The following is a 27,664-nucleotide window of genomic DNA, read 5'->3' on the forward strand; positions in this document are numbered from 1 at the left end:
AAATATCGCATCAGTCAAACAGACAGATGTTTACTTTGTTTTCGGCCAGGTACAAAATGTCATGAATTACTAAAGCCTATTATTTTTTGACCAGCGCTGTCAGTTATAGATTTTGCTCCAATCAAAAGCCCTAGCAGTTCAAACACAAAAATAAATGTCTTCCTTAATTTACCCAATGTTAACTATAAATGTACACACACATTACAATAAAAAATGGAGAATGCAAAGAATGCAAATACATTTAAAATGCTGCCTTTGCTATATATATTCCCTTTGTAGTGGGCACTGCATGTGGTTACTTTTAGTGTTAGTAAATAAAATATAAGGTTCGTACCTTGCAGAATGATGTCAGTGGCAATCAAATCAAAAAGCTAGAGCAGCGGCCTTTGCAGGGGTATTGAAATGAAAGCACTTGGAGGCAAGAGATGTCTGCCAATTACAAAGGGCACCATGTAGATCCCAGTCCCGAGGTAGAGGTCCCAGTGCACAGAGCCTTAATAGAAGTTAATTGAAGGTGATTTTACAATGAAAACTGCATTGTATTGTAACCCCTTGTTATCTCGAGGCAGTGAATAGCCTTTTCAGCTCAGTGTGCTGTAGTCCTGTAGCTCTTATAGGCGTCTGTAAACTCTCAGTGCTTTATATACCGGGACACACTGGTGACTTGCCTATGTTAATTATTCTTTCAGGTCATTCAAAGCAAATTATTATGGAAAGACCACAGAACTGGCCTTTGCTGCCCTAAGGGTTTCAGATTTGTGTCACAATAGCTGTGTCTATTCCTAACTTACTGCTTTCAAAAAGGCACAATAAAATAAGTCACACTTGCCAAGGATATCTAAGGAACAGATGTTATTACTTGTGCACTGCAATCGACAGCATAAGTCACTCACAGAGTAAGAGTTAGTTTTCCGTTGAGTTGAGTTGAGAACTTGAAGACATACAGGGCATACGCTTTTTAACCGATCTTAACACTTGGTATATTTTAAGGATGTCCCAGCTTGCATATTTTCAGTCCTTGACAAGAAATTGAGATAGTTTGCATTTTGTCACACAACATTCATTTGTAGTTTTTGGTCCCTTTGGTAACACTCTTTTGGACAGTTGTCTTTTTGGAACTCGTCGTAGGCCTACAGCCACAGTCATTTTAGGAAAAGCAAACAATCAAACTAGGTAGTATAAACACTGAAGAAGTAAATGCATATAAAATTGAACAGACTCAATGAGAGGAAAACAGTGGTCAATATGTACACAGAAAGGCTTAAGGAAAGACAGAGCCCGAGAATGAGAGCAGGACTGATCAAACCAGAACTGCAGTGGATGCTGCTTCTGGAGATCACATTAATTAAAGATTAGTGACAACAAAGCCTTGCCAAGGAATGGAAGAGTCAAGAGTTGCCCATCCCTGGTCCATTAACACAATACAACAGAGAAAGAAGGACAGTGTTAAAGAGAAGCCCTCTCCCCCATTTTCACTCAGTTCCTTTTGCGAATGCTGGACAAAGCCACATCTTTCCAGCTGCCGACAGTCTGACGAATGTGGGTGGTATTCAAGCGGATGGACGTTCGGGAGGCTTTGCCAGACGCTCCGCCCTTGGTCGACCCATAGCTCCGCAGCATGACCCTGCGGTAGTTATCGATGGCCTGCCGCCTGTGGACAGAGAGAGTCCCGTCAGGAGAGGGGTCTGAAAACTGCATTCTAGGGGCTTGCAGCACATTCAGTTGGTTTCAGTTAAGCTCAAGTTTTTGTGTTTTTTTTTCAAATTAGAAAAAAACCTATCCCTTCAGACTGAGGGGTTTATTCAAACACAACACCTGGATCTAAGCCTGTTTTATTTCACACTTGCAAAATGTCTCCATTAAAATTTCCCAAGAGCTTAAGTTGGAACCAAAAGCAGAACACTGCCGCCCTTAGGGACTGGAGTTTGACAGGCTTCACTCAGTGGGCAATGAGATGGGAAGGCACAGCTGCAGCAGTAAAGCTTGGCAGACAGACACACAGACAGACAGACAGACCAGTGCAGTGTTTTATTCCCCACACATCTGCAATTACATGCTTTTATGTCACACAGCTGCACAGCCGATCCTGAGAACTACTGCTCGGCTCTCGAGTGAGCTTCCTGTTGGATGGCTAATGCCATGCCATTTGTTTGCCGGGCGAGATTTCTAAGGCAGTGCAGTTAGTCTCCTGGATAGTTATCACTGAGAAACACATTTCTAAGCAGCATGTTAATCTCACTCAATCTGCAGCAGACACAGACACAGCAATACAAGACGCAGAGAAGAGGCCAGACAGAGACAAGCGATTACCGAGCTGTCAACCACGGCCGGCTGAGCAACGGAGTGCAGAGTGACATATGATGGATCACTTTCATCTACTTTCATCTGTCTGCAGAAGGTCTAGTTAACCTCAAGGGCGCAAACTGTATCAGAGGCACTGAAGACCCATCCGTGGGGTTACTTGGAAATACTTAAGTTACGTAACAGTTGAACTCAAAATTTGCAGAGTTAGTTAGACTGACGCTGATGTTGGGTTAGATACGTTGAAGAAAATGGTTTTAAGAAAGGAGTGACCTGGAAGACTATACCTTCATTACTCCGGAATAAGGCAAACCGTGAGATCACTGATGATAGAGGAAAAGACATGGTTAGAATGTGAACTTACACTGAGCTACTGAACACCGAGTTACTTGCTAGAGCTAGTGAAAATCTCACTGTACTCAAAACTGCCACAATCAGTACCGCCATTTTGACAACCTGAACAGCCAGTCCCCCCTCTGAGTGCGTTTTTTGAAAATGCATGTTGGCCAGCAGTCACTGCAGAATGGGAGGAATTCAGAGAGATAATAAGATTGCACAATGGGGGCCCCAGGAAAGGGGCAAAGGTCAACTACAGCTCAGAGAATGCCTGTGAAAGACAGTGGGGGTTTGTCCTTTATAACAGTGGGAGTGAAGCCAAGAACAGCAACATTGACCAAAATGTCCATCCAACTGCACTACATTTTTTCTGGGTGCCACTGCTTCCGATGTAATAAGGGGGGGATTTCTACATCAAGTGTGAACCGCTCAATAATCATAGCTGTGAAGCAGACATTTTGCAGAGCCCATTAAAACAATTAGTCTGATTTATAGTTCTCGTGTGTAGTAAAGTAATGAACCCGAACACTACCATGAGTGCAGGAAGAAAAATCCAGTGTGTGACGGTAACAGATTATAAGCAAAAGGGTCATACTAGATAACTGCACTAAAAACCACTACCTAAAGGTGTTAATGAACATCAGTAGTGTTTTACACCATAAAAACTACTGAAGAAATAATTAGATGAATAAAACCTAGCTGCTTCGAGGTACATTTTTTAATAAACTTTAAGTTAAGTAAACACGGATTGAGGCGGATTGGTCCAACATCCCAGACAGATGGCGTTTCATAAACACTCACACACTCTATAAAGTGTTAATAAATAACGTTTTTTTTTCTTCTTCTCTTCTTTCCCTCAAGGGACAGTTGTAATGAGCGAGTTTTTGAAAAGCGGTCTTTCTTCCCAAGAACAATATTTAAAAATGCATACAGGAAATACCCATTTTCCTGTGCTAGCCGTTAGCTGGCTGTGGGGCCCTCAGGGGGTGGAGAGTGCAAAGACAGAGCAGCACAGCCCACGCCCTGTCCCACTGACCAGCTCTACACAGCGCAGCACACTGGCCCACTCAGTCGGCTGTAAAGTGCAGCGCCTCCTCCAGACAACCCTGCGCAGAACTTACAGAGACCATTTGCTATTTTGTTTTTGTGTGGGGCTTTTCCCTGTAAGAAGTTATGCTGTCCCTAACACACAAACCCAGCGAAGACCTTCCCCTATGATTGACTGATAACAATAGTTTTTTTTAACAGCTATTTCAATAAGTGAAAATCCTGTTTTCCACTGTGTGGGTTATGGTTCACATGTAAGCACTTCTTCCCACAGACCTGCAGAGACCTATGCGCAGCAGTGTGTATGGCAGGGATTTTTCGTCCTCAGGCGATACTCACCGTTCCTCTTGCCCGATGACTTCATCAAAAGCCTGGGAGAGCTGTTTGAGCCTACCGAGGCCTGTGGACACCGAGTCCAGGTCCTGATCAAACTGCCTGCGAGACAAGGAGAGGGAGGGGTGATAGTCAGTCAGCAGGCATAGTACTGCTCACACTCACCAGCACTGTCTGTTTTTACTGAGCAAAGCCACATTCCCATATATTTCATAGGCATTAATAAAGTCTCAGTGGTTAAAGACCTTGAAACAGTGGTGATTTCCCTCTGTTAATGATCCAGTCAAGTAATTAAAAGCTAGCAAAAGTAGTGACTTGTGACCCTCCAAGACCATCTCTAGCCATCACTTCCCCCAAGGTTTTCCGATTTAGGTATCCACAAAACCTACCTTATCTTTCGTGTTAATAAAATATACCTCAAATACCTCGGGAACAGATGTGATGGTTTGTGCACTGGAATCTGCAGCATAATTCATTTACAGGATTAAAGGCATGTATGTAGTATTGGTTGCAAGGCACAAAGACTTGCTTTGTAACAAGTGAATGCAAGAAAAAATACTTTATTAACATCCTCAAATCTGTGCTCGAGTATCCCACCCAGCCCTGTCCAAACTACGAGCCTCACCGTCTGCGGATCAGCGTGTTGGGAGAGGCGTATGGACTGCGCAGTGCAACCATGCGCACCAGCTGCCTCCTGGAGCCTCCGCTCCTTCCTGCCTTCGGGATCCCGCTGGGCTCGGGGGTGCGGGCTGCCCGGGGCGTCTTCTTGATGGCCGACCTGGGCGTGTGTTTGGCTGTGCGTCTGGGGGTGGTGGTTGGGTTGGGGGGCACGTTGACCTTGCGGGGCGTGTGGGCAGCCTGGGCGCTCCTCAGGCCATAGTTGTCTTCCTCGTCAGCAGAGGGCTTACCCGGTGACGCCATCAGACACTCCTCCCGCAACACTCGTCTCTTCTGAATTTTCTGAGGCAGGAGGAAAAGCAGTTGAAGGTATAGGGTGCTTCTTGGCAACAAACTATCCAGCTAGAGAAAGCCCTTGAACTGAAAATGTAGCTGCTAGCAACCACACAACAAGAGACTACACTTCTATTATACAGCAAACATCAGCCCTTGTGAAAAGAAAATGAGGAATGTGTTGAATTATTTCAGGCAATCCACAGTATTACTATGAAGGATCTGCTTGTTTAGTTATCTAAATATGTTTTTCATAATTGCAGAGCAATGCCTGATCATAATGGTGATTACCCACATTTATCCGCAGTCAAATCATACACTGGGGCAGCTCATTTGTACATTACTAATGTACAAATGTGATATGATTACTGGCACTGTTTTATTAGTTATCTTTCTGGTACTGGAGTGCTTCAGTGTGATTGAGTATGGCATTATTATTACACTGAATATGTTTTAAAACGCCAAAATAATCTTAATCTAGGCCTACTTATTTCTTAAAAATGTAAATTAAGGTCTACATTTAAGTTTACCCTCACTGCAGTGGAAATTGAAGACTGAAACATTGACTACCGTGTCGTACTTTGTCCAGCAAAATCGTCACCTGGCACATGCCGCCGATGGAGTTGCGGGCGCTGCGGGTGAGTCTGCGCACTGCGCCGCTCTGCTGCCGGGCCTCCAGCGCCTCCCAGCTCGGGGTGTCGCTGACGTTGGTCTGCACGGCCTTGAGCGGCAGGCGCTTGCGCAGGGACATGCGCAGAGAGTTGAGCGACGTGGAGGCGCGCAGCTTGCGGAAGCGGTCGGGCCGGGGAGCCGGGCTGTCCCCCTCGTCCGACTCGTCCAGGACCCGGTGCGTCCGCCAGCCCGCCCCGTGCAGCGCGGACGACATGACTCGCGGGGTGGAGGTAGGGTCGTCCTGTTTGGAAAGACGACAGACATTGCATTCGCCACACTTTTGAATGCATTACATCTTTTCAGAAAGAGCTCATTGGTTATTAAGAAAACGACTGCGCTTTTTCGGTGTTGTTACACTTGAGTACATTTTTTCACGTCCATTTTCAAAAACAGCAACTCGGGTATTTTGTGGGTCTGAGCTGACATTACTAGAAAAATATAGAAGGGGCGTTTTGTTGTTCTAGAAATTACACATTCTCCATTTTCGAGCAAATTATGCTACACTGTCAAACGAGATTTGATTTTATCGAAGCAAATTGAAGTAATACAGTAGTTTAACCAATCAAAGTTGTGAGAAAAGTCATGTGACTTTTGAAATGCAAATGGCGGAAACACAATCCGTTCTTTTGACGGGAAACACTAGGGACGGTCAGGGAGACTCACTGTTTTTTCCAGGTTGCATACATGCATTTGTAAAACTATTATGTTTCTGTACTGTTATGGAGTAGAGGCCTGTAAATAAGTATTAACGATCTGGTAATTTTAATGCGACAAAGGGACTTTTTACGATGAATAATTTGACAGTAACTTGTAAGTTGATTTTGTTTTGTGACAAGTTGTATATCGTAGGAGAACACATGTTGTGCAGCAATAATAGCTTATGTGTTTGCCGTGTTTAATGATGGTACTGTAGAAAACATGCAACTAATTTAAACTTCTATTTACAGTAGTTTATTTGCACAATCATAATAAATAATTACAGCCAAATAACAATTAAGCATATTGATGTACATGGGCATATTCAGTATTTAATTGTTATAAACGTATAACATGTATATATCCATAAACATTATATCTACATTCTCTACACAATAATGGTGAGCCCTGAAAGTAGAAGCAAAATAAAAAATGTCCCCTCGGCTTTAAAGATGTACACAAGGACAAGATAAAATCTCTTTATATATCGGTACTCCCACCAGTTTTTTTTATCTTTATATTAAAACACAAGATACAAATCTAAAAAAGGACAGTTAAAGTATAATTAATAATACAAAAAAAACATCTATTTACTGGGATGTGAGTAATATGGTATTAAAATAGATTTCCAGTAGCAGTAAACAATAAGGAGCGCATTTAAAATTAAGTTTTTTATATTTGATATTTTACTACAGACAATCCCAGAGCAAGTTGTATCGTTCATTTTACACATAATTAAATATGGGGTGTACTTCATATGATATAAAATGACCTTAACGTATTTGTAAAATGTATTTTGTTTGAATTTAACTGTATTATGTACATTTTAATTTGTAATGTTTTATGCCTGAACTGTATTATTGCACTTTGTATTACGCTTATATTTTGGATAAAGGCGTCTGCCAAGAAATAAGTAAATACATAATAACTGAGGTTAACACAGTTACTGAGTGAGATATGCATGCTGAACTGGAACACACGATCCTGCTGACTTGCTGTGGTTTCTATATTTGGCACTTTATACTTCCTCCTGGTCTTCATCCTCTTCATTAAACCAGTCTGCAATATTGTGACAGTTATATAATGCTACTGTTACAGGAGTACGCCGAGGGACGGATATCGATACATATTAACAATAGTCAGGATCTGTTTCTGAAACAATGTAGCGCCCATTCGTGTCTCTGGATGGGGTTTAGTGGCACAGCGGGGTGTCGGGACGCAGGCGCTCCAGTGCGGAGGATCAGTTGGTCAGGCTGAGTGCGCTGTGCCATTCCTCTATTAAAATGAATATTGATTGCACTGTGGCTATACGATAACAATGTACTTTAAAACCGACATTAAGAAGCCAACATGGATCATATTTCAATGTAAATTAACCATCAGTAGTATTTGGAAGTTCGTCTGGAACACATTGTGTTATTGTTATTATTACAACTCACTTTAGACAAGTCTTTGTTGTTACGCTGAAGAAGTACGGAAAGTAACTGATACTACACTCTGTAATATGGAAACAAATTAAGGTAAACCCCAGCATCAACACTAAAATACAACTAAATGCAGAATAGCTATATATATATATATATATATATATATATATATATATATATAACTATACATACAGTCCAACAACTGGACCCTATCCATAAGGGCTGGCTTAGCGATAAGTGCTGAATTTGTAGAGAGGTCTTTGATGAGAGAAGGATGTTTGCGTTATACCTTCTAATATGTAACTATTTAAACGGTGCTACTACTGTGATTAGTTTTAAACAGTCTAGCAAGTTAATATATCAGCAGTGGCGTAGTTGAACATCGTGTTTTTGTAGGTGTTTATTAGCTAGGAACATGATCATAATTTCGCAACTCGCCTCTTTATATAGCCTACAGGCTGTCTGTTTTACCATAATGTATTATCTCTTTGTGCAAAGCAAGACAACTCCCTCGCTTAGTTATATTTTTCAAAGTTGTCCCTGAGAAATTGCATGATAAGGAGTGGTATATTATTTCCTCGCTTGTATTTTAGGATGTATGATCAACGTCTGCACACTTTGCATGAGAAACAAATATCAAGGAAATAGGAAAATAAATATATACCTTTTTGTAATTGGGAGAAACGGATGGAGGTCTCCTTCCAAGCTGAGATTTTCACTTTTTTCTCTTTCTCGGTTGCTCTGTTTGAATTTGGCGCAACTCCCACAACCCCGCCCGGTGGCTAGCTCTGGATTGGTTTTGTAGCAATACTGTATTCTGATTGGTTGTTAACGGAATAATTTTTAAATAAATCAGCGCTCCGCACAGATGTGTATATATATATATATATATATATATATATATATATATATATATATATATATTAAAGGGACAGGGTCCTACATGATTCTCCGGAATTACATGCACTGAATATTACAGGAGTTAAAATACTTGGTTATTCCTTTATTTGTGTCCTAAAGACAGTTTTCAAAGTGTAAGTAATTTTGACTACTACTTTTATATCAGATAATTCATAATAATGAGAAGAGGAAGTAGTAGTAGTAGTAGTAGTATTAATATGAGCTGTAGAAACAGACACAAATAATAAAATATGCCAAGACAGCAAACATGATCATTGCTTTTCCTCTTGTCTGGTGCACTGGGCCTGCAGCTCACATGACTGCTGCCTCTGCCTGTGGATACATGTGACAGCATCTGAGTTATCAAAGATCATCACATTTTACTCACCATCCACTAATGCAAAGCTGCAAATCGCAACACTGCGTGCATAACATAAAAAAATAAAAAAAAATAAGGTATTTTCTTATTTTGTTGTTAGGGAGACAATAAGAGAGAGATGAACAGATGCATCATGGGAATCTTAGACCTTGACCTTGAACACAGCCCCTTGTAACTGCAAAAGCATCAATATTTAACTTGGATTTAATTGTTTTATTCCTCTATCTGTGGAATCTAACTGTGCCAGAAGTGCCCTTGCCAATTCCTCAGACAGTTAAAGTGTAACTTGTGTAATTAGCTTTGGGCTCCATTGTGCATGTTTTTGACTCTGATGTTCAGAAAGCTGCCAGCTTGTTGTGTCCAGCAAGTGGGCAGAGGTTACGCAAGCTGGAGAAACCTCACCTCGGAGACACACCACCCTCCTCCCACCTGACAACACCAGAGAACAGGCAGGATGGAGGCTGACAGTCATATCACACGAGCAATCCACAGCACTGATAACTAATGCAGGCTGATTTCACATGTGCTGAACCTACTCATTAATTTAGTTACCACGTGGTTTTAATGAGAAATGTCAACAAGGCTTGGATAACTTTATTAGCAATAATTTAAGATTTATAGTCATGACACTTAAAGACATCTTCTCCATTCTTTTGCACTTTCAAATATACACTTCCGTGAAGAGTACTACCTCTGAGAAGGAGATATGGACTTATTAAACTCCCACGCAAGGTTATTTGCTTTTAGTGCTTAAAAAAAAGGTATGTTAAAAGCATCTATAGCCAGGCATTTCTTCCTTTGATGTTTGTGTGGATGTCACGAGGCATATGTTTTATGAATCATTAAACACACATTTCAACAAATAATACAAAAGCCTAAACATATATAAATGTTTAATGGAGCCGTGTCTAAGAGAGTTACGGGTGATTTAAAGTAGTCAGACATCACTGTTTTGTTCTTTCCTTGTCTTCAGAAGAAGCTAGTGCATGTGAAAAATAAAATCCATTATTTTGACGTTAATATCAGCAGTGTAAAAAACAATCGGTGCAGGATGTTCATATTACAGCCGTTCAGAGGGGTCCTCGATGGCAATCCTCAGACAGAATGCATTGGCACTGCAGGCCAAAGGTTTTTGGGAGACGAGTTCATCTTACTTGAAGCACTATGGAAAGAATATACGTTTTAAATTCAATATACTGCAGTTGTATTTCAAGCAACATCATTGTCCTGTACAAAAAGGTCTGGAAAACATCCTGCTTCAACAAAGAGGTTTTAACAGCACTGAAAATAAATTAACAGGCTTTTTCATTTGATTTCAAAAATATAGTTATTTGTTTTTTGCTAGCTCGTACAATTGTAGATTTTAACATTCATTGTTTTTTTTTTTGTTAGGTTTTTTTGATGTAAAGTAATTGAATATTTAGCATTCACTGGTACTAAAAGATTTTTAATTCCTTTTCTGTTCCATTGTAACTCATTCCAACATGGTCGTTGAAGTGTATAATGCACTCGCTTGTTCATCAGCACTGTTGTGGAATGCATAGACTGGAAAGGGCAGAGAGATAACCCAGATCTGTTCATTATATTTCAACATTGAAGAAGTGAAGATGCAGAGACAGCACAGTTTTGTAATGTTTGTGCAGTTGTTTTCAATCTTAATTATGAACACTCCTGTGCAATAATTTCTCAGAAAAAGCAGGTTAGATTGTGTAAACCTTCTGATCCAATCCTTTTGTAAGGCAGCTTGATGTCAACACTTTAATTTCTGCCTAAGTCTTTGTGGTACAGCACATGGGCATGTACAATAAGTTGGTTAAAAGCAAGTTTAGCAGAATCCAATCTAGTCAAATGTCGCAATTGTTATCTGTAGATCTTCCAGTATGTTTTGTCAGCGTTTAAAAAACAAAGGCTTTGTGTATGCAACCACCCTTTCAATGCACAACCAACCCTGTGATCAGGTATTACACTGTGCAGAGGGCCTGCAGTGAGGGGAAAGCCGGCTTACCTTGGCAATCTTCTCCTTCCTGGAGATGACAGCCAGGATCATTGTGCACAGCACTATCACCCCCCCGGCAATCACCGGCTCGTACGGGAAACGCGTCCACTCACCTGTAGGCAGCAGGAGAATGACTGTGTGAGACTTAACTGGAAACAATTACATTTTTACATCTCTGTATGGAGGCTCAATGTGTTTCTATGTCCACAAACATGAATACTGGCCTGTGCCTTCCCCAGGTGGTGAAAAGAGCGAGGCCATTTCTATAGGCTTTGATTGGATGATCTTAAACCTATATTTACGAAAAGCTGGTAAATGCTTCTAAAAAATTATATTCTAGTTCATATGCTAGTCATCGTTAATTCTTCACATGAACTGCATTATAAGAAACACTCATCGTATTTCATAAGTGGCCACATAAGTGTACTGGCAATGGTGTTTCTGTATCCTGCCCAACAAACATAAGAGAGTAAAGCTGTTGCGGTGCAACACATTTGTTTCCAGGAATAATAAATATTAATATTAAATAATTAATCTGACCTTCCACTGTGAGGGTAAAGGATTTGGTTCTCTGCCCGTACTCTGGGGAGTCTGTGACACAGCTGTAGTTGCCCTCATGGGACTTTTGGATTTTGTTGATGGAAAGTGTGGCCTCCCTGCCATCCTGGTACAGAGTGTAGCCGCCTGTGTCTAGATTGAGGCGTTCATTGTTCTTCATCCAGGAGACGGACACCGGAGGGTTGGCGTGGACATCACAGGTGAACGTTACCTGTTGGTTTTGCGCCATTGTCACTAGCTCTGTGCCAGACAGCTCTGGGGGGACTGGTATAGTAAAATACATACAAGCACAAATACATATATTAAAATTCAGTTTAACTGTTTGTTTTTCTTTTTTCTTTTTGGAAAGTATATTTAAAAGAAAATCTTGCAATGTAAAAGGTTAAAACTGTTTTAAACAAATGTGAATGTAATATATATATTTTTTTCCTGGATTTCAAACACTCTGTGGTTCATATGCTTCACCTGGTAGCAAAGCATAATTAATCTATCCTGTTATTGTTTGGGATCTGCTATCCCTTACAGTGTGTAATTGTTCAGCAGAGTTGTGCAGGATTCAATTGATGATATAGAGACTTAACTGCTCTTTTTGCCCATATTCCACAGGTCATAAATTTGAAAAGTTCAAATTTTTCTGCAGTGGCAAACCTCCCACTTCATAGACAATAAATTATATTGGACTGTTGCCTCATAGGAGGAAAATCAGCTAAATGGTGTTTTACTACTCATTAGAATAAGAGTTCAGTGTGTGACACTATCATAGTCTCTGCAATTTAAGATAACACTGGTTAGATTAGGGTGTTCTATATTAGCTGCTGTGAATGCACTACAGACACAAACCTGCTTCTGTCTATGTGTACACTTGATGTGAATACCAGACACCAGTCTAGAGAATAATGCCTCTCCCTGTACAGCCTGACCCTGTGGCTGGGAACTCAGGAAACTCCAGTCTAGCCTCTTACAGATCTATCACTGTGAGCTGTGTGTCCAGCGTTGTCCACTTACAGTGCACGTCCAGTTGGATGGAGGCATTGACGCTGGCCTCCCGTCTGAGCTGGCAGGTGAAGGTGACGCGATTGTCGGCCTTGGAGACTGGGGACACACACAGGCTGCTGGTGTTGACCCTGTTCTCTGGCCCTAGAGAGATCCGCTGCGTCTCCCGGTACCAGTCCAGCTCCTCGTCCCCCTCGCGCTCCACGGCCTCGCAGGTCAGTGTCAGTGTGTCCTCCCTCTGTGCCGAGATCACACCGCCAGACACCGCTGGGTGCACAGACACCTGCACAGCTGGCAGCACCAGCACAGTGCAGATAGTCACACACACACACTCACAGAGCCGGCCCAACACTCTCACACAGAAATTCATGGCCCTGCTCCATCATCTGCGGCTGGGGTCTGTTGCCCTAGTCCGCGAGACCCTGCTCCTACAGGGTTGTGCACATGCTTCCAATTCTTGCCTGAACGTCATCTTAAGCTTTAGCCAACATGTGGTTCAGTTTAATGAGATCGCTAATGTATAAGCAGTCACAGTATGGTGAAGGTTGTACACTTGGATAAATATCAGTTTTTGTGTTTTTGGATGTGCCCTGCACTTCCTGGGCTGTATATTTCATTAGTTAATCTGCGTCTGTAGCACCAGCTACTGCATCCTCCCCATTGTTTCAGTTCCACCCCGATACCTAAGATGTTGTTCAAAAATGGCTATTGATTCCAGTCGTATTAAAGGTTTTTACAGTACCGGTGTATCTTACCTCTCAATTCGGAGGTGAAGTAGAGAAGACTGAGAAGTGCCACACAGATCTGATTCATTTTAACCAAAAGCCTGCCACACCCCTGGGAATGAAAAAATAGCGAGGATGAATCAGCCATTTCATATATTCAGCATTTACGACAGTCCACAAGTCAAAATTTAAATATATGTGCAAAGTAAATTCTGTTGCTTATAAAGTATCCATTTCTAATTCAAGGGAAATGACAGCAGGGTACTTACCTATGTTAAATTCAGCCTGTACGCGGTACGTGTTGTCCAGAGGCTAGTGCAGTCTTGTGAGAATCTGCTGTTCCCTATACGCAGGATTTATATATTGTCAGTGATTTGTGTAATGACCTTGCAAAGAGACGCACCCCTCGGTCCCACTGTCACAAAACGTTTTATAGCATATATTAAGCTTTACGCAAACAGAGAAAGGTTGACAACCCAGGTGCTGTGAAACTCATTGCTTTATAATCGAAGATACCAGAAGAATTGGCAGATTGGCAGAGATTTGGAAGCGGTTTGGAATAAAAAGAATGACTAAATATAAGTTTCAAAACAACGCCTGTAGTTCTATTCCAGAGCAGCGAATCTCAAACTTGTTTGGCCTGCAGACCACTAAGCCAATGCACCCATTTCCATGGACCACCCAGCCCCCCACCCCTGGTGACAAAAGGCATTCACTTATCTCTGAATACCTGTCATACAAAATGATTAATATTACTGGTACATAAAACCTTTTTTTTAATTATTATTTTGTAATGCAGCTTTTTGTTTTTTTAGGGGGGCATTTAGATCTTAACTCATCATTACATATAACCCTTAAACTGCCACTGTATCTCATTCTCTCCTATTTGCCATCCTAATGGGACAGATGGTGCTGCATTGCGAACAGGCCGTGTCTAGTGCAGCAGCTCGGTGGGAACGGCTCACTCCAGCCAATAAGAAATCAAATATTGTTATTTGAACATAGTTGAAAATCTAGATTTTATTTAATCTGTGTAGTTTACTTTTAAATATAATAAGTACAATATTAAGTCATGTCTGAAACAAAAGGTATAAACATTTTAATATCAGCCAGCATTTGCACCCCCTGGAGGGCCGGCGTGGACCACTGGGACCAGTCTGAGAACCACTGTTCTAGAGGTAACAGCATCAGAGGCTGGCTAGTTCAGATAGACTCCTATTGATCTGTATGATCAGTCTGGTATACGCAAGAGGATTGTTTTCGTGTCATGAATTTGTTGCATTTTGGTGAAAGACAATTGAATGATTCTCTGGTTTGCAATATGTAAGCAAAATGAATAGTCATCGCTTTGTTCCTCTCTGAAGATGAGAATGTGATTCATATTTTGGAGATGAGTCCTGTCTCCCAAAAGTCTGTATTCAGCAGTGCCTTATACAGAGGGAATGTAAATAGATCTACTGTTTGAATATGACACATGAATTGTCATGTTTTATTCAAATGAATGATTGCTGATTATCAAATAACTAGTTGCTTGTTGAGATAAGTGCAAAGATATTAGATATACTTTGTTTTTATTATTTGTTGTGCCCAAGTGATAAACGGGTTTAACAGCCACCTGTCAGTAATGTAACAATATATTGAATGCTTGCGTATTTAATGAGTATTTAAAGCTGACAATGGGTGTTACGCTAAGCATAGCATTGATCATAGTCACAGTTGCTTTCTGAAACATGTGCTCTGCCATTTAAAGCACCATTAACAGTTATTTTACATGGTTATGGATAAATAAATTCACTTTATTGCAGTTTTGCCTTTTTTCCTGATATGTTGTTCTTGTGCAGTGTTTTTTGTTTGGTGTGCAAAATCTTATTTTAATGACACCCATGTTTCACATAAACCTATTTACATAAATGTATTTCTGGCACCAGTAACTTGTTGGCTGAGCTGTGTATTTAGTGGTAAGCTGAATCATAAAACTGAATTAGTACCTTTTTTAAGGTCAGGGACAGCAGAGAAAAATGCACCACATGCATCTGCCAGTGTCCGTCTCCTACACGTCGGTAACAACTGCTTCGTATGTATGGGACTCCTTACCCTATTTGTGCAATTTCATTCTTTGAAATTGATGAGAGCATTGGGTTTCATACTATTGAGATATCTGCTGATGTTTAAGACCTATCACTGTGTGGGTGGGTGGGTCCAGGTGTGGGTGTGTCTCTCCTGTGAAAAGACAGAGGAAAAGGAAGTGTGCTCTTCCCAGCAGAATTTCTCAGGTCAAAGTTCAGTGATGTGCAGTAATGGTTCCAAGTATACAATGTGTTTCATGATAATTGAATCCTTAAGTAATGATATAATAAAACACTGGCATTGTAACTACTAATGGCCTAAACATCAGTGAGGATGTTCCTTCTTCACAGAGCCCTGTGTGTGTTCTACGTCTATGATGTCATTATTGGCATGGGAATTGCTACACTCTACCTGGATACATTTATATGGTCACATGGCCACTTCTCGAAGAAACATTTAAATATGCTACATTTCAGCTATAGGGGGATTTTAGAATTGAACCAAAGAATTGAACCTACAGCTGCTGTGTAGTTTAGCAAGAGCCTCCTGTCCTAGTTTGTCGGGGTGTGTGCATTATGGATCTTAGAGTCCAAAGGTCCCTCTGCTTATCCATAATTATTTGGACGCACACACTTTAGAAATAAGTGGAAATATGAACACACTTCCACAATCTCTGCCTAAAAGGGTCTGTCCCTCTTGTTAACCATTTTTAAGCCCAGACTCTTCCCAGAAAGCATCTTTGTTGTGTAACTTGAGATACCGTAAAGGTAATTTCACAAGACTGAAGAAAGCAGGTTGTAGAGAGATGGTCCTGTTTTTTCACATTCTGTGGATTGTTTTGAATTAGTCCTGCTGGGTTGACAGCACCGGTGTTCAAATATGGAGGGAAAAATTGATCTTGGATAGGGCAGTGAAATGGGGAATAGCATTCTGGGAAAATTGCATTCCATGCTTATCATAATATTATTATTTTTTTCAGAAAGTTACAAGTAGACAGAAGTCAAAACATTTGATTACAACTAGTTTCCCTTTAAGAAGACAGGATCAGTGAGGTTTTAGATAAGATTAGGCCAAGTACCATTCAAATCAATGCAAGCCTTCAAAGAAAATGCTTGCTTCTTTTTATAGGTTTCCCTGAGATAAGTTTATAGTAATTACAGACCTGAACAGCCCCCACACAAACCCCAGTATCTTTCACAAATTCTAAAGTCTGACTACACTTATGGTAATTGTACTCGAGGTTTTTTAATCAGTAACGTGGTATAGTAGGAGCTGCTCAGTACACAGCCCTGTGTCTTGGGTCACTGACTGGTACACGCTCAGGCTTCCCTGCCACACTCTGTTCCTCTGCCAAGGAAATGGATGAGAGAACCGATTCTCCAGCAATCCGAGAGACACCTGCAGAGGACCCCAGCCCGAGTTCCAAGCTCTTCTGCTGTGCCTGTCTGAGACGATGGATCCCACTGGTTTACAGAGAAGAGCTTTATGAAGTCCTGCGCTTAACTGGGCCTTTGGTAGGACATTGATCTTGTATAATCTGTGTGCAATGCTCAGAGCAACAAAATAATAGTGCATATATACGGCTCTTATTTTAACCCTCTATTGCATAACACGAGGGAAACAATCCAATTGTTGCAGCATGATACACATAATAAGGCTTCAGTTCTGTAGCAGAAGGCTGTAACTCCAAGATAATTCTAATAAACCAGTGGCAGACTATCTTTTAGTCATGATACTATTTCTTGGTGTAAGATGTGTGAGTCAGAGGTCCCTGGAAGCCCTGAGGTACAATAAAAGTGAAAGTTGCTTATGGGCTTTCGTGAATTGTAGCTTGATTACAAAGTGTTAATTTTGCCAAAAAAGTATCAATTAATAATAACTAATATTTTGTTTAAAGAAAATGTGCAAAGTGATTTATTATAATTGGTACAGCAATTGCACAATCTTACTTCCAGCACACATGCCTAGAACTTGAGTTCACAAAATATTTGTGGGAAGTTATTTTATATAGACCTGTTTTCCAATATGTTTTATTATTGTGTACAATAGAGGGTTAAGCAAAGCAATGTTGATTTTTTTTAATTAGATCTCCCAGCCTTGTGCTCTTTTGGGGGCATGCAAATTAATATTCACCCTGAAATTAAGGGCACATCAATTCTGTTTAATCTGTTTTGCTGATCAATAACACGCAAATCTATCAATTTCACTTAAGGTCTGGTCTTGAGTATTTTTTTATTAATGATTAATGAAAAGCTCCTCAAAACCTGCCTCGTATACACACTCACTGTAAAAGCCAGAGAATACAAATGCAAATATGACAAAGTATCATTGTAAGAAATAATTAAAATGGTCTTCAGTTTGACACATGCATATTACATTAAAAACAGAATTACTGCATTTCAGATAAGTGGAATCTCTATTTTATATTGCATTTTAGAAAGGAAAAAAGGTTTTAATGGAATTCAGATGCCAATGGTTATATTTTCTTGTCTTTATCTACAGGTGGTGTCTCAGATATTGAATTACTTCCTGAGTTTCGTCACCAGTATATTTTGTGGTCACCTGGGGAATGCCGAACTGGGTGGCTTTGCTCTTGCATCAGCAGTAAGTGTGTTTTGGACATGGAGGCCCAGATCACGTGTTAAAGAACCAGAAGGGACTTGATTGTGCTCACCCAGTCTATTACAAATGAAGGAGGATAAATGATATGCATTGAAAATAAGCAGTACAGTGAGACGAGGAGATTTTAATAGAAATGAATAGCCCAGAGGGAAGAGCTTGAAGCTGCCTTCACAGTGGTGTTTTTCCTTTCAGGTGATCAACGTCACTACGGCTGCAACAGGATCTGGGTTGGGCTTAGCATGCGACACATTAGTATCTCAGGTACGTTTTTTGTGGTTTGCAAATTTTGTTCTTTGCCTACGGGCGGCACGGCGGTGCAGAGGTTAGCATTGCTGCCTCACAGCTTCGAGTCTGGCCTCGGGTGTCTACCTGTGTGGAGTGTGCCTGCTCTCCCCAGGGTCATTTGGGTTTTCTCCAGGTGCCCCAGTGTTGCCCACATCCCAAAGACAAGCTGCTGAGGTTGATTGGCTCCACCATATTGTCCTGTAGTCGTGTGAGTGCGATGTATGTGTGTCTGATGCCCTGTGATGAATGAGCATCCCATCCAGGATGGCCTGCTGGGTTCAGCTCTGGTTTACTATCACCTGTACTAGTATAAGTGGTTTGTCACAAATGGATGGATGGTAATTGGAGAATGTCGTGACAAACCTGACAGACGCATCTGCTTGTGCTCAACATGGTGTGTTATGCTGACACACCCTAAATCCTTCTTCCATTCCCTTTCCCTCACAGACATTTGGGGGCAAGAACCTGAAGCGAGTGGGAGAGATTCTGCAGAGGAGTATTCTCATCCTGATGCTGTTCTGCCTGCCTTGCTGGGCAATTCTCATCAACACAGAGACCATCTTACTGGCTCTGCATCAGGACCCCGAAGTGGCCAGGTGAGACTAACAACAGTAATAATTATCATAATAATAATCCTCATCATCGTTGTGGGTAGGGTTGGGTTGCCCTGTTTAAAGGAAACAAACAAGGCTAGGAATTATAATTCCCCAAATAGTGGAGTCTTTTCCTTACATTTGGGATTATTATCATTGTTCATCTGACCAAACAGATCAAGAAATGATTAGGTATATAGTACAATCAGGGAGCTGGTTCTATAGCTATGAGCCCATGTGTTGCAATTCTCTGTAGATAATGCTATGTTGGTGGATTTGGGATTAGCTTTTCTTCTTAGTGAGTCTAAAGACTGATTGCTTTGCATCACATAAAATATTAAATAAATGATTTTTTTTCTTGCTAGCAACTCAGAATAAAAGACTATAATCTTAGACTGCAGCTCTGGATAAGATATTGCTAATTGTCTTGTTTTTCCTCCATCGTGAGGCAAGCCAGGTGAATAGGTCAGTTAAGTGCCATTCAGTTGTGCACAACTGTTTGTTAATAACTTTTGTTTATATGCACAATCAGTGTATGATGTTAAATGAGACAATTTTTTAGAAGTACGGATGATTGTTTCTGTGTTTCAGCATATCTCAGCTTTATGTGGTTGCATTTTTGCCTGCTGTTCCTGTGAGTATATTTATTCAAACATGAAGGAACTTCTCTGTATTGAGTCCAATTTGTTTGACTTTTTTAGGGTTGCTTATTTTAAATTAGTCAGGTGGGGGTGAGGGGCATTATTGTGCAGTGCAGCCAGCTCTAGATCCCCCACTCATTGCACCCACCCAATGCAGCCAACGCTCTGCCAACTGTGGCCACTGAACTGATGTGCATCAGACAAGAACAATCTTTATTTTCAGAACATGGAAAACAGAAAAACCTGGGTTTCCACTATGACTAGGAAACACTGCACAGAGCTTTGATCCAATCCCTGAGCTGCATATAGGCATCTATAGACCACAGCTTATGTCACCAGTAAAGCAGTGATGTCATTGTCAGGGTGTCAGACATGCTTGTCATGAGAGTTTCATCTGCCCTGTTATTCTTGCCATCTCTTGAAACCATGACTTGGTATTTTCTCTCACTATAGGCCATGTTTCTTCATTACCTACAAACGTCTTATCTACAGAACCAGGTATACTGTGTGTGTCTGTGTGTGCATGGGTGTGCGATTGGTGTCTCTCATGCTGATCTGGTTTGACTGGTTGTAATGTATTATGTATGTATTATAGAATAGAATGGAAAAATACTTCAATGATTACATTCATGCTTTATTTCCTAGGGTATAATTTGGCCTCAGCTATATGCTGCTGCAGCTGCAAATATCATAAATCTGGCAACAAACTACTTCTTGTTGATTGAGTTGCAACTTGGAGTAAAGTAAGCATTTCTATTAATATTTTTCTGCCTTATTATCGATTTAAATTTTCTTCTGATGTTTGATGTTTATAAAGCATGATTGTGAATACCAATCTGTTATCTTCCCCATGTTTTTAGAGGGTCTGCAGCAGCCAACTCCATAGCTCAAATCTCCATCTGTATACTTTTGTATGCCTTCATCCGATGGAAGAAACTGCACGTAGAGACCTGGGGAGGTCAGTGAAAGAAGTGCCGTAGTGATGACACAGTCCCTGCTTTACCTTAGAGGCTGTCTTGTATTTTCTAATGCTTGCCTATGCCTGCAGTGTGATAGTGCAAACTGAAGCAGCAGGCAAGATGGTTACTGAGAGCAGGAATGTCCCTCGCCCAACTTGAAAACTGTGGTGTTACATCATTAGGAGACATTTTAGAAAAGAAATTGAAGCAAGTCAGCCACCTAAAATAACACCCTATAGATCCCAAATCCCAATCTGAAATCTACTATGAAGGGGCTGAAAGGCAAATGGGATAAAATGCATAAGTGTTACATTCTTTAGGGACAAACCTGAGCTATACTGACATTACAGGAAACCATCAAAAGTGCCAAGAAGGCTACAACTCAGCCCAAGGCTCTATAAATCATTTTCTGCTCTAGTATATGATCCTCGGGTCACACTGGCAGCACATTAAAAGTTCACTTTTAATACTAGTCTTATTGTCAATGATTAATAGAACAGACTCCCAGAACCCTGAAGCCACATTGGGATCCCCCAGATCCTTGTAATTGGTGCTTTTTTGTGTCCTGACTCTGCTCCTTGGTGGCATCAGTGTCAGGGTTTATATTTCAAATGATTTCAGAACGTATTCTAAGAATATTCTCCCCCTACAGGCTGGTCTACAGCATCCCTGCAGGAGTGGGGGGCCTTCATGCAGCTGGCCATTCCCAGCACCCTCATGACGTGCTTCGAGTGGTGGATTTTCGAGATCGGGAACATCCTAGCAGGTCGGGATCTGTTAACCTAATAGGGCAGCATGGTTATGTGGTCCTTTTCTTGCTGTCTCCCTTGAAGAATGGTTCTACTGTTTAAGTACAGACACCTCATATCAGCACTTTGTTTGCTTTCCTTTGCTTTGTTGACTGTTGCTGTTGGCCTGCAGGTATGCTGGGGCAGATAGACCTTGGGGCCCAACATGTGATCATGGAGCTGGGAGCAATTGCTTATATGGTAAAAGCATAATGATTAACTATGTATAACTAAACACTAACTGATTAATTTCACTGGGAAGATGTTTGAGGCTATGTTTTATTTGCTTCTACAGTGTATGCAGCGGGTCATTTAATTGGTTATATATTTCCAAAGATATGTATGCAGCGGAATTTATTCATCTGACAATTAAATTACATAAATTAATGTTATAACCAAGTTATATTGCGTGTAGGTTGTTTTGCCAATTACTGTTACCAGATGTAAGGCTCTATAGCACGCGACCAGTCATCTCTAACCCTGATCCTGCAGCGGCACGGTGTCACAGGTTTTATAGATGTAAGTCATCAGTGGATAAAGACCTTTGTCAGTGTTAATAAACCAATTTAATAATTAGCAATATTGGACAGAAGCAGTTGTGAACAACAGGACAGAAAATCCAGTAGAAAATGTGTCGCATGGTAGCTGGAAACCCTGCTACCAGACATAATAGTGATAAATTAAGTTACCATAGTTGTAAGAGGATTTTCCTCAGCATAATTTTCACCTGACATTTGTTCAAAACTTGACTAATGAGTAGTGATGTAAAGTGGAGCATGTTACCCTACTCCTGTGTTGTGCTGAGCAGATCCCCGCAGGAATTCAAGCAGCGGCCTGCGTGCGTGTGGGGAACGCGCTGGGGGCCGGCCAGACTGCCAAGGCGCTCTTGTCCAGCAAGGTTACCCTCATCTTTGCAGGTCAGTCTGGGAGGCTTGCCCTCTGATTCTCTCAAGTTGCTGTAATGGTCTTTTGATGGATCTGTGCATTTCATCACGGGGGGTACGGTGAGCACTGTGCAGATCTGTTCTGAACTGAGGATGTTGCCGATAATTAAAGACGTAATTCAGGGTGGGTGGCTGTTAAGGAACACAAGAAATAGAGGAAAGAGAAAGGAAGTAAAATAAAGTTGAAAATTAGACGAAGGCAAACAGGGGACACTTTTTAAACACAGTAATTTCCCTCCACAATGAAGTGGTCTGCAGTATCAATTTGAATTCCATATTTTTCTCTCTCTAGGTTGTCTGTCTGGGGTTTTGGCCATCATACTGGGATCCACAAAGAATGTGATTGGCTACATCTTCACCTCTGATGAGTGAGTGTGGTCAACAAGGCTGTGAGAATTCAGGAAAGCAATGAAATGTAAATCCAGATTACAATGTGATTAAAGGCTTGGGTGTGTCACCCTGTCCACACCAGTGTCTCCTCAAGAAGCATTCGTTCAAACTATGAAGGAAAGAAACAGAGAGGGAAACTTGCCATGAGGTGACTTTTGTCTTGTTGGATTTTGTTCCTCAGAGAGATTGTGCAGACGGTTTCACATGTCATGAACGTTTACCTTCCACTGCAGGTTTGCGATGCACTTGTGGTAAGTCTTGAAGGGGGCTGGGCTAATCTATTTGCCTGAAGTCTCTCCTTACACATTATTATCAAAATGTGTGGTACTAATAAATGTGTGTATTTTAAAGTAATCCATCCTCCAAATGATCTCCAAATCAAGTGTGCTTAGGAGAATTAATTAATTTGTACATTGGAGAGATTTACTTGATTTAGTTGTTGATTGAACTTAATTGATTAAAAACAAATTGCAGTCCAGCCTGAGTATGAATGCACTCTCTCTATCTGTGCTGGACAATGTGCACTGTTATTTTGTTCAATGTCCCAATGTTTTTCAATGTCACATTGTAATGTATTTCAAATGCTTCAGCCTTGAACACGTCTGAAGTGTTGAGAGAGCCGGTAATAATGGCGTCTGCACATCAGTGTGTACGTTTTCATGAAATCGCTTTTTGACAGCTTTGACAATGAGCGCTGTGATGGTAAAGCTGTGCTGTTTTCTCTCTCTCTCTCCCCAGTGTGTCTCTTCAGGCATCTTCCTGGGAGCGGGAAAGCAGAAGATTCCAGCAGTTGCTAATCTTATTACGTACTACTCCATCGGTCTCCCTGTTGGGATCTCTTTAATGTTTGCAGCAAAGCTAGGAGTCATTGGTATGATTTCTTATGGAACAATTGTAAAAGATTAAACCCATAGACGTTTTATTCATCAATAATACAAACAAAAATCTAAAATTATTATTGAAATGATTACCCACCCACACACTTTCGAGTTGATTTTTTTATTTATTTTTATTGCTGTCTAACCCCAATCAGTGCTTGCTCATTTCTCATAATGAGGCCTTTACAATTTCATTCCAAATGAGCACTTGGCTACTGAGCTGAACTACCCTATTGGAACAAATAATTAGCAAAATGGAAGCTTTTTAAATTGCTCCTAAGAAGTTACAGAGTGTGGTTGCTTGGTTATGATAGTTTACAGGTAAGGTAACATCTTCAATGGTTTATACTAATTAAAAACCTCTCGCCATTCAGCAGTTCAATTAAGGGTTGAGTTAAGTAATTAAGAACGCAGTGGGAGTGAAACCACAAGTTTCAGAGGCTTTGTGATCAGGATTGGTATTCGCATTGGTCAAGATCCATTTTAAACTTTACACTGCATTCTCCACGCTTGGTTCCTGAGGCCAAGGGTCCTTGAGGTTTTCACTGTCTCTTTTGAATCAATTGGTGCTTTTACAATGTCATTTCTGATCCGGATCAAAGGCATCGGTACATTTGATCAGGATCAGTGGTGTCGTGTCTACACTCCCATTTGATCAGGATCAATTGTCTGCAGCCCCAGGGTTTCTTCACATGTGCACCAGCATGTCAGTCCAAACTTATTTATCTGTATACAGTCATCCCCTGAAGTTCTGTCGTAATTGGTTCTGAGAATGTTGATATATTGTTTGTAATATTATACATTTTAATAATTCCAACATTTAAGGTCTGTATTTTATAATATGAATCACATATCATTGTATGAAATATTACAGTGCCTTTTACAGTATTTTGCATTTTACTTCCACTATTACATCGTATTCCGTTGTTTCAAGTTCAATACGCAGTTCCAGCTGGGAAATTAAGTTTACACATGAGTTTTCGACTAAAAATTATGCATGCGCAGCATTCCGTAGAAATCTAAGAGACGGAACCAGAAATGGGGCTGGAAATTATGGATTATGTCAAAGCTAAAATGTCCCTATTTGAAGCCATTGTGAAAATTCAGGAGTAAACGGTTCAAATTACCGTAAAAAAAATGTATTTGGAGAACAGAGAGATGATTTTGACTGACTGTTGAGTGCAATGTTGCCAACTTAATCTCGGAACGACGTAAAATGAGACAACATTGAAGGACCGCCAAGATCAAATGCCACCAATACCATACCTGTTGGCTGCTTTTGACTTGTGTAGGGGTTTCACATTACATTACATTATTTGTCATTTAGCAGACACTTTTATCCAGGCGACTTACATTTGTACCTGAGCATTTTACTGGAGCAATCTAAATGAAGTACCTTGCTCAAGGGTACAACAGCACTGCCCCACCCAGGATTTGAACCCAGAGCCCTAACTACTAATCCACAGTGCTACATCACAGGTAGTTATGTGAAAAATTCACTCATGTATTGAAGTTCATGTACCAGGTGTTTGATCAAATACAGAGTTGTAAAACATTATTTCCTTCCCTACTCTCCATTTCACCTTGAGCATGCCAACAAGATTCAAAGCACCCTTCCCAGTAAACTCTGCAAGGTTAACTCACTGCCCTTTCCCCCTAGGCCTGTGGCTGGGTTTGCTGATTTGTGTGTGCCTGCAGGCCACCGCCTTCATCACAGTCATCATAAAACTGAACTGGAAGCAGGTGACCAAGGAGGCAAGTCCTGTCCACTCCTCTGTATCAGCCTCCCAGAACCAGCTGAGTGCTGCGCTCACAGGAACCTATCCATGTAGAAACATTATAACGTTGTAGAAACGTTCCCCCTTGCTAATCAGACACTGACCTAAACTGTGTTTAAAATGAACACATGAATAAATAACATTATGAAATCAATCTCCTTGTCTTGAGGAAAAACCTCCCAGTACCAGCCCATGCCTTGTATTTTGAAGTGGTGTCTTTGTCGATGTGCAGGCCCTGGCTCGATCCAAGAGGAAAGTGCATGTGGTACGCGTGGGGATGAAGCCCCCTATTGGAGAGACTGTGCAAGACACCCTGTCCATCCCGGGCCCTGGACAGCAGCCCGCAGAGCAGAGCGGAGAGGTGAGGAACTCAACCAGGATGTCCTGGACAATCTTATACTTACCTGAGTATTCCATATGAAGTGTGAAACTGAGTTAAGATGGGGGAATCCATGGTGTAGCAAACATTTACACTCCCTGTCTTAACTCAATCAACAGGAATTTTACGGTCGTATAACATGTTTCAAATGAAGGGTGTGAATAATTTCAGCCACAACTGTAAGAGGAATGTAAGAGGAATTTTCCCTGTGTATGATTTCTAGCCAATTTGTATAATATTTTAACTGAAACTCGTATATCCTCAATGTAATTATTTTCTGAGGGGAGTTGTATCAAGTCACAGGTGTGCAATTATTTATTTGTGACAGAATTTGTGCAACTAATATAATTTGATATTCTTTACCTTCTTTGTTTTTGTTCTTCTTTGTTCTCTTGTAACTTTATATGTTCCCTCTCAACCAATCATATTAAAACACCTCTATACCATGAGTTCAGCATATGATCATATTTTATGGAACCATGGTCTCCCACACTAGTGAAACTTGTCTGCAAGACATCCCTAAAAGTGGGCCCCTGCTATTTGGCTAGGGTCCACATGTTGAGCATGAACTTGATGCCTTCCAGCTGTACTTGGGTCCATGTCATAAATTATTAAGCTGTGGCCTTGCAGGACGTCACGCTCACAGGCAGAAAACATTTCTGAGGGAGAGAAATATACTGCAACCCAGAATATCTTACAGTAGTATAGAGTTTTAACACCTCGTGTCTATGTTTGCAACTTTACTAAAAAATACAATTGCATCAATATCCAGAGTCTGTAGCTGGATTATTTAAATGCTACAATACGCTTATCTTTAACATTGACCTGTGATTGTGCACTGAAAAGTCACTGTGCCTGAACCTGCTGCTCACATCCTCTCATACCAGTGAGATTAGGAGATGGAAGTCTGCACTTCGCTGGCCTGATGACAGGTCTGGGAGGATAAGGCAATAACAAACCGCATGGATCCATCCTGTGGCGAAAAGCGTCTGATGTTGGAAAGATATAACCGTGCTTAACCTCACAGACCCTAAATTGCTGTTGCACGTCCTCTGTTTTCTGCACAGTTGACTCGGGCCTGCTTGATGTGCAGTGCTGTGGGGAACCCTGACCTCTCCTCTCCTCTCTGTGTTCCCAGATGCAGCTGAACGGCAGGAGACACTGTGCGTACGCTGCCATCAGAACGGAGGAGACGGGGGAGCTGGCCCTGGTGGTTCGGGGGACAGAGGCCTGTGGTGGGGACGGGGCTTGGGAGGACGTCCCCGTGGGGGTGCTCTCCATCTCCCAGCTGGTGCTGCGTCGGGGGCTGGTAGTTCTGGCCGCAGTGTGCTTCCTGGCAGTCGGCATCATCATGCACTTGGCCTTTCCTGCGGAGGCTTTGGCTCTGGCCTGGGGCAACTCCACCACAGCACAGGAGTTGGGCAGCTCCACCACAGCACAGGAGTGGAGCAACTTCACCACAGCACAGGAGTGGGGCAACTTCACGGCACCACCATGGGCCAATTTTACCACCCCCTCCTGAGCTGTTGAGGGTCGGAGGCTTTAGAGGTCCTGGGTACAACTGTCTACCTTTCCCCCTGGCTGTCAGAATGATACAAACTCTTCCTCACCACACTGATAGACCTGTCACACACACACACACAAGCACAGAGTGTCTTCCTGGTTGACTTCCTCCTCCTCTCCCTTGTGACTACTGCATACCCAGTCACTGCATACTGTCCTTATTGCTTACTCTGAGGTCATAAGTCAAGAAGTCTGGCTTGCTGTTCCAGGTGACCCTGGGGCTCGGTGGTGGTATCTATTGGCAGGGCCGCTGGTGATGAATACAGTTCTAACCATGGGTGTTGTGTGCATCCTTCTCGGCACTCCTTAAACCAAAGTGCTTTTTCTCTCCTGTCTTTTAGGCAACATGAAGGCTCTGACGCTTTTTTATTTGGGTTCGGCCCAGGTCTTGGGGTCGATGTACAGAGAGGGCAGATTGGCCCCTTCTATGAAGAAGAGTATCCTCTCCCTTCTTCACAAGAAG

General features: G+C 41.5%; 2 protein-coding genes across 2 annotated transcripts; one reads left to right on the plus strand and one right to left on the minus strand.

Moving 5' to 3' along the window:
• The first annotated feature begins 5,575 nt into the window (after positions 1 to 5,575).
• LOC136718529 (multidrug and toxin extrusion protein 1) lies at positions 5,576 to 27,162 on the plus strand. The gene is made up of 18 exons (XM_066696281.1): positions 5,576 to 5,870; positions 16,737 to 16,895; positions 17,884 to 17,985; positions 18,196 to 18,264; positions 18,736 to 18,884; positions 19,473 to 19,515; positions 19,976 to 20,020; positions 20,168 to 20,265; positions 20,383 to 20,480; positions 21,134 to 21,247; positions 21,403 to 21,470; positions 22,078 to 22,186; positions 22,506 to 22,581; positions 22,785 to 22,854; positions 23,342 to 23,474; positions 25,142 to 25,328; positions 25,470 to 25,620; positions 26,777 to 27,162. Exons 1-18 carry the CDS (start codon positions 5,577 to 5,579, stop codon positions 27,158 to 27,160), a joined length of 2,349 nt encoding a protein of 782 aa, XP_066552378.1. The 5' UTR covers position 5,576; the 3' UTR covers positions 27,161 to 27,162.
• On the minus strand, positions 9,622 to 13,691 carry tmigd1 (transmembrane and immunoglobulin domain containing 1). The gene is made up of 6 exons (XM_066696032.1): positions 13,584 to 13,691; positions 13,345 to 13,426; positions 12,602 to 12,880; positions 11,579 to 11,860; positions 11,048 to 11,151; positions 9,622 to 10,204 (listed from the first exon to the last, which is right to left on the minus strand). The coding sequence occupies exons 2-6, from the start codon at positions 13,400 to 13,402 to the stop codon at positions 10,193 to 10,195; spliced, it is 735 nt and encodes a 244-aa protein (XP_066552129.1). The 5' UTR covers positions 13,403 to 13,426; positions 13,584 to 13,691; the 3' UTR covers positions 9,622 to 10,192.
• Positions 27,163 to 27,664: the final 502 nt, after the last annotated feature.

The sequence above is a fragment of the Amia ocellicauda genome, chromosome 22, assembly GCF_036373705.1.
Source record: "Amia ocellicauda isolate fAmiCal2 chromosome 22, fAmiCal2.hap1, whole genome shotgun sequence".
Classification (NCBI taxonomy): domain Eukaryota; kingdom Metazoa; phylum Chordata; class Actinopteri; order Amiiformes; family Amiidae; genus Amia; species Amia ocellicauda.